The sequence below is a fragment of the Ailuropoda melanoleuca genome, chromosome 11, assembly GCF_002007445.2.
Source record: "Ailuropoda melanoleuca isolate Jingjing chromosome 11, ASM200744v2, whole genome shotgun sequence".
In the NCBI taxonomy this organism is placed as follows: domain Eukaryota; kingdom Metazoa; phylum Chordata; class Mammalia; order Carnivora; family Ursidae; genus Ailuropoda; species Ailuropoda melanoleuca.
The window spans coordinates 30252056-30264885 of NC_048228.1; the positions used below are offsets into that span (position 1 = coordinate 30252056).

General features: G+C 41.8%; 1 protein-coding gene across 1 annotated transcript in view; it reads right to left on the reverse strand.

The window, feature by feature from the left end:
* Window positions 1-11492: 11492 nt before the first annotated feature.
* Window positions 11493-12830, reverse strand: part of MTTP (microsomal triglyceride transfer protein) — a 45155-nt gene continuing 43817 nt past the window's right edge. Inside the window, exon 18 of the mRNA XM_002928002.4 lies at window positions 11493-12827. Coding sequence (XP_002928048.1) covers window positions 12656-12827 — 172 coding nt within the window. The 3' untranslated portion in view covers window positions 11493-12655. The remainder of the gene's footprint in view (window positions 12828-12830) is intronic.

The following is a 12830-nucleotide window of genomic DNA, read 5'->3' on the forward strand; positions in this document are numbered from 1 at the left end:
CACTGCAGTGTGTGCAGAAAACCGAGTACGCCGCCCGCTCTAGTTGTATATGGCTAACAGTCCGCCCCCAAACAGGGGCTGAAAAAGCACGAAGACCATTTGTTTGGCTCAGGAATCTGTAATTTGGGCAGGGCTCAGCACGGCAGGCTGGGTCTGCCTTCCCCAGCAGCTGCAGTAGGCACCAGAGACTGTACCTCCCAGGTGGCTTACTCACATGACCGCAAAGCTGATGCTGTCAGCTGGGTGTTCAGCTGGGGCCTCAGTTCCTCTTCGGGGGGGGGGGGGATTCTCCACGGGCTGCTTGGGCTTCCTCAAAACATGGTGGCTGAGTTCCAACAATGAGCGTCTCAACAGACAGTTGAGACAGCTGCCAGTTCTCAAGGCCTAAATGTATATATAGTGACATGGCATCACTGTCTCCATACTTGATTTGACAGGCAAATGCAGAATCCAGATTCAATGGGCTGGAACACAGATCCCACTTCTCTTGACAGGAAGAGGGATCAAATAATTTGGGGACATGTTTTAAGGCCAGCATGCTCATTAAGGTGTGTTTTTAAATGGATACTTTCTTTCAAAGGAATTCTAAAGTTGGTTCTCAGGTTAGTAAAGGCTCAAAGATTCCAGAAAAAAATCTAGAATGAGAGTGGCCTGTACAAGGTTCAGTGGGCATGCCTTTTTGTGTGTGCTGAGTATATTTTGGAGTCTCATAGGGCAGAAATCACTGCTGCATTTCTAGTGTGGAGGGAATCGATGTCCTTTAGGAATGAATGAATGAATGCCTACTGTATGCCAGGTGCAGTGATTCATGAAGAGTTTAGGATTTCAGGAAGCCTGTAAATATGGTGAGAATGCCTGATATGCTGATGAAGCTATGTAGTCTAAGCCTTGTCAAAGGCATGGGGACTGAAAGAGGAAACTGGCTAACAGCCACAAAGAAGATATCCATGCCAACGCCCCAGCACGGGGCAGGCAGCGAGCAGGGGGCTAGGTGCGAAGAGAATCGGGAAAACCGGAGCGATAGCAGGAGACCAAAAGTGAAGAAACTGCATAGTTGTGCAGAGGGCAGGGAGCTACTGAGGGGACGGTATACCTACAGTAAAGGGGACAGAGAGAAGCAGCCCGGCCCAAGCCCTTCCATAGGAAGCTTAGCCGACAGAAGTGGTGAGAAAAGGTAGTCATCAAAGACAGAGCCAAAACTAGTATTTCTTTCTGCCCCTTGAAGTTACAACCTTGATCAACAGATTGTCCCTCGAGTGTAGTCTCCTCTGAACGCTTACGTACTTCAGTACCACCAGAAACGGAATAAGAACAGGGTTTATTATATACATATGTATATGCACACACAAACCCACCTAGAAATACAGTGTTGCAGAATAACATTATTGGATTATACATATTTTTAGAATGTGAGAATTATAAGGAGATACTATGTATTACCTCTAGCCCGAGGTTAGCATTCGGGAAATATTAACTACTACAATACGCATCTCCATTGCAGCTTTTCTGCTTCTGAAAAATTCAAATTCACTGCTATACAGGTTGCTTAAAAATACTCAGACCATTTATTGGGACACATTCTATTTATAAAAATAAAGCATGTTCTTGGAAGGAAATTTAGAAAATGTTAGAATATTCTAGAAACTGACTAGTTGGGAAAATTTGTAATCACCCAGAGCTACCCACTACACAAGTTGTCCTCTAGAAATAAATACTTGTAAGTATACTTGATACTTTACATGCTATTTTATAGTCTACTTTTTTGCCTCATGAAATTATAAACCTACCTCCTTATCTTCCTATATTTTTAGAGGACTAATTTTTAACAGCCGTATCTTACTTCCTCATATGGCTGTATCATAATGTTTAATCAATCCCATGTCTTTAAGTACTTAGTTTTTAGTTTGGGGTTATGAAAATGATGCTTCAATGAAAATGATGCTTCAATGAACATCTTCGAACACAAATTTTTCCAAACATCTCTGATTATTTCCTTGCACTAAAGTCCAAGCCTTCTAAGTGAAATTACCAAATAAAAAGGCCATGAGCATTGTTAAAACTTGTGACACATGGGATTTTGAGATGTTTTCCTACCTCCTATATCCCAAGTCTGCCACCCCCAAACATGCATGCATGCCGTCTAGAAACTCCGTATTTTAGTATTTGTGTAAAATTATCCCAAAGATGGACGGGTGAGAGGTTCCTAATGATTTGCTGAAATACATTTTCACCGTAGAAACTACAGACTCTTACGCACACACACGCACACACACGCAGACACACATGCACACACGCAGACACATGCACACACGCATGCACACGCACACATGCACGCGCACACACGCACGCACACACACGCACACACATAGAGTTTACAAGCATGAGGAGAGATCAGTGTTTTACTTGATTTTAAATCTCTTCCTCTTTTCTCGAGCAAGGATCTCAAAGGGCAGCCCCCGTACCAACAGCGTGGGCTTCAGCTGGCAGCCGTCACCTGTTTTCAGAGCCAATTCTCTACCTACGTCAGGCCCCGTGAATCTGAAATGGGCAGGGATGGGCAGCGTCTGTGTTTTAAGAAGCCCTCCAGGTGATTCTCATTACACAGTGTTGGGAACCACTGCTCCGGACTCCGGTTCACCGACGAGCACAGGCTGACCGCTTGGAAGGAAGCAAGACGGTTGATGCCGCTGCATAGAAAGCCCTGCTTGAGTCACCTAGTTAGCATACCAGCCCCCAGGAAAATGTTCCCTTTGAGAGCCTCCTTTTCCTCAATGATTTTTTTTTTCCCTAACAGAGACAAGGGACATCTGCTTCAGGGTTTTTGTGAACATTGAAAAAAGATAGTTCTTAAGAAATATTGCTTTCCTTCCTTTTTGGCAAAGTTAATCTAGCCTTTATTTTTTGCTCCTTTGTTTTTTGTGTTTTTTTTTTTAAGATTTTATTTATTTATTCGACAGAGATAGAGACAGCCAGCGAGAGAGGGAACACAAGCAGGGGGAGTGGGAGAGGAAGGAGCAGGCTCACAGCAGAGGAGCCTGATGTGGGGCTCGATCCCATAACGCCGGGATCACGCCCTGAGCCGAAGGCAGACGCTTAACCGCTGTGCCACCCAGGCGCCCCAAGTTTTTTGTGTTTTTGTTGTTGTTTTTGAGGGGAGTGTCAGCGCAGTGGGCCATGAAAGGGGAGTAAATTGATTTGTTCTGCAGGATCTGACTGAAATCCATCTACGCAGATGGCTCCTTGGCCATCCTGAAAGCGGTTGGAACATCCTGAAAGTTACAAATGCGCTGACATCATAGGGACCAGTTCAGTAGTTACAGCACATCACACACTGTGTGGAGGACGCTGAGGACTGCAGAGAGGGTCCTGAGCTTGAGAAGCTCACACTTCACTTGGGAAAATAAGATATTTACATAATGAAAATAATTTTTTAATAACACGAGACAATGAAGAAGGGCGGTCACCCAAGTTGCTATGGTTAATTCCCAAGAGGGCGGTATGTGTAATAAGCGTGCCTGGGAAGCAGGTGTCTCAGCAGCTGGCACCTCCATGCGCAGGGGATGTGGTGGGAGCTGGGCTTGCTCGGATTCCTTTGGGCAGAAGGTGGAGGGAAGAATGAGAGCAGAGGAACTGAAACAGGTGAATGTTGGTGTGTTCAGAGCGTGCATGCTACAGAAACAGAAGGGGTATTGTTCATGAAGAGCAGTGCAAGTGAGGCTGCAATGAAATGTTGACCTGAGTGTGGAGGGGGAATGGATTTCCAGGCTTAGGGGCTCAGACAGGACCCACCTCCTTTCTGGTAAATGTCAGTTTACTCTCCATAGTTTAGAGTGTGTCTTAGTTCGGCGCTCTCTCTTTTTCTCCCACCTTTGCTTGTTTGTTTTGTTTCTTAAATTCCACCTATGAATGAAATCATGTAGTATATGTCTCTCTCTGACTGACTTATTTTGCTTAGCACAATGCTTTCTAGCTCATCCACGTCATTACAAATGATAAGATTTCATTCTTTTTTATGGCTAAGTAATATTCCAGTGTATATGTGTGTCTGTCTGTCTGTGTGTGTACCACTTCTTCTTTATCCATTCATCAATCAATGGACACTTGGCCTAGTTCCATAATTTGGCTATTGTAGATAATGTTGCTATAAACATCAGGGTGCATGTATCCCTTTGAATTGGCATTTTTGTATCCTTTGGGTAAGTACCTAGTACTGTGATTGCTGGATGGTAGGGTAGTTCTATTTTTAACTTTTTGAAGAAACTCCATACTGTTTTCCAGACTGGCTGCTCCAGTTTGCATTCCCACCAACAGTGCGAAAGAGTTCCCCATTCTCCACATCCTCACCAACACGTGTTGTTTCTTGTGTTGTTTGTGTTGTTGTGTTTTAGCCATTCTGACAGGTGTGAGGTGATATCTCATCATAGTTTGGGTTCGCATGTCCCTGCTGATCAGTGATGTTGGGCATCTTTCCATATGTCTGTTGGCCACCTGCATGTCTTCTTCGGAAAAATGTCTATTCATGTCTTTTGCCCATTTTTAATTGTATTATTAATTTTGGGGCTGTTGGGATTTATTAATTTTTTATATATTTTGGATACTAACCCTTTATCAGATAAGTCATTTGCAAATATCTTCTCCTATTCCGTAGGTTGCTTTTTAGTTTTGTTGATTATTTCCTTCACTGTCCAGAAGCTTTTGATTTTGAGGTAGTCTTAATATTTATTTTTGCTTTTCTTTTTGTTTCCCTTGCCTCAGGAGACATATCTAGAAAGAAGTTGCTATGGCTGGTGTCAAAGAAGTTACTGTCAGGAATCAGGTAATTTAAACCTGGAACCTATTCTGGAGAGAATACATCCAAACTTTTTTTTATTGAAGTATAGTTAACGTACAGTGTCATATTAGTTTCAGGTATACAATATGGTGATTCAACAATTTTATACATTGCTCAGTGCTCACTAGGACAAGTGAACTCTTAATTCCCTTCACCTATTTCACCCATCCCCACACCCACCACCTCTCTGGTAACCACCAGTTTGTTCTCTGTATTTAAAATCTGTTTTTTGGGGTTTTTTTGCTTGTCTCTTTTTCCTTTGTTCATTTGTTCTGTTTCTTTAATTTCACTTATGGGTGAAATCGCATGTATTTGTCTTTCTCTGCCTTATTTCACTTAACATTATACTCTCTTGGTCCACCCATGTTGTTGCAAATGGCAAGATTCTTTTTTATGGCCAAGTAATATTCCATTATCTATCTGTCTATCTATCTATCTACCTACCTACCTACCTATCACATCTCCTTTATCCATTCATCTATCTGTGGACACTTAGGTTTCTTCCATACCTTGGGTATTATAAATAATGCTACAGTAAACATAGAGGCACATGAATCTTTTTAAATTAGTGTTTTCATTTTCGTTAGGTAGATACCTAGTAGTGGAATTACTGGATCATATGGCAATTCTATCTTTAATTTTTTGAGGAATCTCCATACTGTTTTCCACAGTGGCTGCACCAGTTTGCATTCCCACCAACACTGCATAAGGGTTCCTTTTTCTCCACATCCTCACCAACACTTCTTATTACTTTTTTATTCAAGATATTCTGACAAGTGTAAAGTGATATCTCATTGTGGTTTCGATTTGAATTTCCCTGATGATTAGTAATGTTAAGCATCTTTTCATTTACACGGTGAAGGAAACCATAAACAAAATGACAAGGCAACCTACTACATGGGAGAAGATATTTGCAAATGACATATCCAATAAGGGGTTAATATCCAAAATATATAAAGAACTTATACAACTCAACACCAAAAAACCCCAAATAATCCAAATTTAAAACGGCAGAGGACCTGAACAGACATTTTTCCAAAGAAGACAAACACATGGCCAACAGAGAACAAACTTTTACATGTAATCCTAGAAGATTATGGCAGGAATCTTTCTAGTAAAAATAGAAGGATGAAAATAGCTTACAGGTTTTATGTGATGTTCCAAGTCAACTGTGAATAAATTACACTTTTATTAATAGGAGGGTATCAAGTGATTACAAATTCATTCTAGATTAGCTTTAATCCCATGATGGAAGGTAAATGATGAACTCATGTACCACCAATGATGAACTTTTTACTGATCTAAATTTTTATATTCTTTTATAATCTCATCAAATAGAATATGCAGTTACACAGTAGGTTCTCTGAGAGTGAGAACTGTTTATCTGCACGCTCAAGCAGAAGATCCGCAGAACATAATCCACTTTGGGGTTTCAGATATGGTGGATAGTAAGGGAATCTGACACACAGCCAAAGAGGCCAATTCTGGTTGACTAGTGGCCGGGATAGAGGTAAAGAAATCATGTGGCCCAGCTCAAATTTTATCTCCCTGCTTATCTTTCTCTCCTTTATGCTCTCGTAGGATTTTGAACACATTTCTGTCACAACATTTATACCGTTGTGCTAACACTGTTTTTAGCTGTATTAATTCCCTCACCTCACTGATTTTCTTGAGATGAGACAATCTATTTTACTTTCTTTTTAAACCTAGTACATTTCTTGATCTTAATAGACCCACCATGTTGTACAAGATGACTGATTAAATCAATTAATAAATTATATGGAAGACCTTATCGTATAAACTTGGGCTGGATTTTTTCCATTTTCCCTTCCAAATCCCTCTCTGCCCTTTCCACCATTGTAGATAGTCTGGATCAATAGGCACTCTTGCCTCTGGCGTCTGGTTGGTTTCAGCCGGTGGGTACAACAGAGAGATCACAAGGAGGAAAGAAAATGAGGTCACGGTGTTTGTTTCCCTGGTTCCCTCCGGGGGATGTGGTGAGGGCTGCTTGTTCCTTAATTCAAAGCCATAGCTCCCTATAGTTTATGTTCTCTGGGTTCCAGTGATCACTCTCTCCCTTGACCTTTCAGGCTCCCTATTGTTACGAGCCTCGGGGTGCTGCACCATCCGTTGTGGCTTTCCTTCGTCCTGCTCATATCTTTATAACATTTATTGAGCTCTTCTCAAATTACCCAGTTTGGATGTGCCGTCCATGTCACACAGCGACTCTGTGCCTGCAGGGTCCTTGACAAAGAAAGAGAACCTGATAGAGAGGGGATTGGTGAGTAAGAATAGGCAGAAGTTTAGACACAGGACATTCTGTTCAAGTTCCTGAGGTGGGATGAGGACTGAGATGAGATGCAGTCTTCTTCCAGTGTTTTTTTCCCTTTCAAAATGCCATCCATTTCATTTATGATGTGGAATCTTCTTACTATTTTCTCCAAGAACTCTCCTGGAACTTGCTTATTTTATGGCTGAATTTTAGATTCATTGTATGCTTTCTCATGAAAATACTTACTCTTTCCTCTTGGTAATTATCACAGTCACAGAGAACAAAAGCAAAGCGATTTGGTAAAGAAAGGATCAGTGAAATCTGAAGTCAACTTGGGCATGTGGAGAAGTGGGTGAAAGTCACATTGTTACAAAATATGAAAATGATTTTTATAACGTGAAACTAGTGATTTCGTGATAAGCAAAGAAGCAAACCTGGTAATCTTTCTAAAATCTATGATGCTCATGGGGAAAATACAGAAAATAGATTTACTCCATGGAGTCAGAATATAAAATGTTGCTTTATTCAGGAGTTCTCTAGGACCACATATTACAAGTTAACATTAGGGGTACATACTAAGTGCATGCCACCTGCCAGGCACATCCTTACAACAACTTATGAGCCGCTGCTTCCTTTACGGCTGAAGCCGCTGAGAGGCTGGAGGGTTAGATAGCAGGAGTACGTGGAACAGGTGAGATCGCCGGTACGCAGGCGTCTCTTACTCCAAATCACCCTCACTGCTGTACTGCCCTGCTTCCCTCCTTCCTGCACGCTGCGTACAAGAGGTTTAGATATGCAAGCCATACTGTCCCGAGAGCTAGAGGACCACGATGCTCTCCAACTAGTTGCAAGGTAAAGGTAAAATACAGTGCCAACAAGCCTCTTTGCTAATGAGTAAGATCAAAGCTGATTGCTGATACATAAGAACATTGCTCACTACATCTCTCATATTAAAAACAACGTTGATGATAACAGAAAACATTTATCACATGCTCCTGTATGCTTGGCACTGTACTTTACATGCATCGTCTCAACTTAAAATAACCCCGTGAAACAGAAATTATCCTACCCATGTGAGAGATGACGATTGAGTGACATGCCCAAGATCATTCAACCAGTAGGTGGTAGAACTAGAATTCTAGACCAGGCCTCCCTGTCTCACTCCCTGCCCTGCCATCCCACTGCTCTTTAGTTAGCAACTAAACCAATAAAAGTAGTAAAGCTTGAATAGATCTGAATCTGGAAGATTCTTAATGCCAGGCTAGATACCACAAGTTCGACTTTCCCCCTCCCTGTATTTAGGGAGGGCATTTAGACTATTTAGATGTTTAAACTTTCAAGTAAGATTTTATGAATTTTCAAGTATATTACTTGGTGAAAACAGAACTAAAGCCATCCCCAAATGATGTGAGCCTTCCTTTTATGTTCTGCAATCATGAGTCTCTGCACTGCTATGACTTCCCATCCCCGTCTTCACCAGCACCTGTCACCTTGGCTGTGACTACTCTCACCACTCCTATTCAGCAGTGTCCTAGAGATTCCAACCAGGACAATCCAGTCATAAAGTGAAATCAAAGAGATTCAGTTTGGAAAGGCAGAAGTAAAGCAATCTCTATTTACAGACTATTGAAAGAAATTAAGAAAGATTTAAGTAAGTGGAAAGATGCCCCATGTCTGTGCATTCAACATTAAAATGGCAATATTCCTAGAACCAATACACAGGTTCAACACAATGCCTATCACATTCCTAGCTAGCTTTGTAGAAATTGACCAGCTGATCCTAAAATCCATGGGGAAACTCAGGGGACTCACAGTAGCCAAAACAATCTTGAAAAAGAACAAAGTAGGTGAACTCACACTTCCCAATTTCAAAACTTACCACGAAGCAGCAGGAATCAAGACAGTGTGGTATTGACATGAAGACAGACATATAGATGAATGGAATAAAACTGACATCCAGAAATGATTGTTTATAGTCAATCGATTTTTTTAAGATTTTATTTATTTATTCGACAGAGATAGAGACAGCCAGCGAGAGAGGGAACACAAGCAGGGGGAGTGGGAGAGGAAGAAGCAGGCTCATGGCAGAGGAACCCGATGTGGGGCTTGATCCCATAATGCTGGGATCACGCCCTGAGCCGAAGGCAGACGCTTAACCGCTGTGCCACCCAGGTGCCCATATAGTCAATCGATTTTAAGCAAGGGAGCTAAAACAATTCAATGGGAAAGAATCATCTTCCAGCAAATGCTGTTGGGATAATTGGATATTCATATAAAAAGGAATAAATTTGAACCCTCTACTACATACAATATAGACAAATTAACTCAAAATGGGTCAAATACCTAAAAATAAAGCTAAAACTATAATACTCTTCATGGAGGAAGAGTTACTTGCCAAAGAATAAAAATAGAGGTCTCTGAGTGGACAAGGACTCCTGGTACCATCAGAGAAGGAGACACAAGACCCACAGAGAAAGGGCACTGGCTCTAGAATTTTGTAATACAGCTTAAAGCCTTATCGCTGCTGTCCCACATTGGCCATTTTCATAACTACTGTCTGGATTTTTCTAGCAGCAAATTTTTAAAACCAAAATGATCTGGAAAATAGAATGAATTCAGAGAGCAGGTCCTGGGAAAGACTACTTATATTTGAATCTTAGTTTTACCATTTTCTAAGTGAGAAAATGTCTTCTGTCTTCTGAGTTAAATGTCTTCTAAGCCCCAGTTTCCCCATCTAAAATTGTACCGTGCACGTCGGTAACCACTAGCCACATCGGGCTATCGAACACTTGAAATGTGGCTAATCCAAATTGAGATGTGCTATACAGTGCATGCAAATTATATAGCACGACTCAAAGATCTAACCCTCCCCCCAAATATCCCATTAATACTTTTTAATGGGATATAATACTCTGGATATATTGGATTAAAAATATATTACTGAAATTCATTACACTGATTTCTGCTTATTTTTTAAAAGTCACTACTAGAAATTTAAAATTGCTTCTGCGGCTCACCTTATACTTCTATTGGACAGTGCTGATCTATCACATGGAAATAATAATGCTACCTGTTAAATATAGTTATGGTGAGAAATAAGTAATTCAATATATCTACAATGCTTAAATATCTGCCACATTGCAAGCACTAAAAAGTGTTAGCTTTAAAGATATTTCGGAAGGTGTTCAGGTTCAGAGGGGCAGGGAGCGAGCTGTTGTGGGCAGAAATCTAACATGATACAGGGAATGGCAGCAGCCCTTCGCAGGAGAAATGCAGCCAGGCCACATCCTGCAGGTTTGCGGGCAGAAGCCTACAGGGCAGGGGCGCCTGGGTGGCACAGCGGTGAAGCATCTGCCTTCGGCTCAGGGCGTGATCCCGGCGTTATGGGATCGAGCCCCACATCAGGCTCCTCCACTATGAGCCTGCTTCTTCCTCTCCCACTCCCCTTGCTTGTGTTCCCTCTCTCGTTGGCTGTCTCTATCTCTGTCGAATAAATAAATAAAATCTTAAAAAAAAAAATTAAAAAAAAAAAAAAAAGAAGCCTACAGGGCAGAGGACTCAGGTCCGAGGGCTGGCCCTTTCTCCGGCAGACGTCTCTGCAGACTACAAAACTGTCTGGATGTTTCAAACAGTGAAGAGGTCAGAATTAGAGACGGCGAGCGAGGCTTACAGCGATATTTCTGGCTCCAGCATGTCCATCCAACACGTGGGCTATCACTCCAGCCCTCTTAGATTTCTACCGTGTTCATCCAGAAAGGAGTCAGTGTTTGTCCTATGAGTCTTCAGGTTTCTTGTTTCTCTGGAGCAAGTTAGAGCTGCTAGGTACTATCCATTCTCCAAACGGGCGGCCATGTTTGACTTGGCTGTTGGGAAGCAGCATGACACTAACGCCCACGACACCACACTCGTAGCTCTTGAGCAAACTACTATTTTGCATTTTACAGAAGCGGTTATGATGTGTTAAGCATCACACGGCTGAGGTTCCCTGGCCCATGACTTCTTTGGCTTAGAGCCTGAGGTCAACTTGCTTTTGCTGTAGCACGAGTATCTTTACAGAGTGCTTCCCCCAAGGCCAATGCCGCCACCCAGGACACACTGCCCCCCCTCCCAAGTTTCTGAATCCAGTCTCTCTTCTCAGTAACGTCGCAATAAAGGCGCCACCCCAGGGCATCACGAAAACTGGATTTTTCACGTTTTCAAGTTTACAGGTATTGAAGAGGTTCTGACTGCTGGTAATCTGTGGCTCATATTCCACAGGGCTCTGACCTCCTATTAGAGAATTTGGGTCTATAGATAGCAGAGGCTTAGTCGTGTTTGTGTCTGGGCTCAGAAAGTGGCAGAAACAGAGAAATAAGGTGTTCAAAATACTGGAAGACAAAGACAACTCAATAGGATGTCCATATATTTATTTCATCACACATTATTTAAAATTTACAACCAGTGGTGGGCTAGCTAAATTTCCATTGCGTGCGTGTGTGTGTTTAATGGACAAATGAGCACCTGTTACCTGTTTTGAGTTTATCACCTCCCACACATACATCTGGTTTATTAATAGGTATTCGAAAACGTTTAACATGGCTCTTCTAATTTGTACAAACAAGACAATCTTTTCTTGATTTCATATTTTAGAAGTCAAATCCATCAGTTTCTAAAAGCAGTATTAAATTCTCTTGGCCATTCTGAGTTTTGTGCAAGACTGTAGTCAAACAGAATAGAAATTCTACCACAAAACACTCGAATGAAAAAAACAACAATGAACATATGAAAATGTCCCTTATAAAGGACAGTGTTCCACATTACAGTCTCAAAGAGACACAGCACAAGTAAAATTGAATGGAGTTTCTGAAATTCGTATTTCTAACTCTTATGTGCTAAGTCCAATATTCTTGCAGGGCAGAAGGCAGAGAGCAAAATGGCTTTCTTCTAGCAATCTGACCCTGTGGTCAGTGGGGAGATGATGCTGTGTTTTAATTTTGTGTGCCTTCTACTCAACTCTTAGTAAAACTAACGACAAAAGAGATAAATATCCACTCTTGAAGCTGTGACAAAAGTCTTTAAAAAGTCTTATCCCCTCCCCCCACTTCCCCTTTAAAAAAAAAAAAAGGTCTTTTTTTCCCCCCTGATTGGGCAACATATTTGGTAGAAACAAGCCATGCGTAAGGTCCAATGGAGGGCTTCATACACATTGACTGAAAATCGTTGGAACAAAATTGGGTTCTCCTGAGGGTACGTGTGTTTTGTTTTGTGTTTTACAGACAACTGTTTCTTCTCAGAACAACACTCGTCCCACTGTACCAAATGGGATTTGACAGAGGAAGCAGAACACTAGGGATGTTGCTGGAAGTGTCACATACGTTGGCTCAAAATGACACTATCCGTGGTATATGGAATAGGCCCAAATTAAATCATCTGAGGTTTTTCGGAGCTTTTTACAAAAATCTTAAATACAGGTAAATATGTAAACACTGTGCTCTCAGAGAGCAAGTATATAAGCATGTCACATCGTATCCCTTCTCGGAAGACAGGTCCCAGTGAAACCTCACCAATCAGTTTCAAAACCAACCGCCAGAATTACTCTCGGGCTCAGGGGCAAACACCACATTGCACATGTCAGAGTTCTCTTGGTGGAGCGGGAGTTCAGACCCCGCTATGCGGCTTTCTTTTCTTCTCCGAGAGACGTAAGCTCTGCCTGTAGACAGCCTTTCATACTTGGTCTCAAATTGCCTG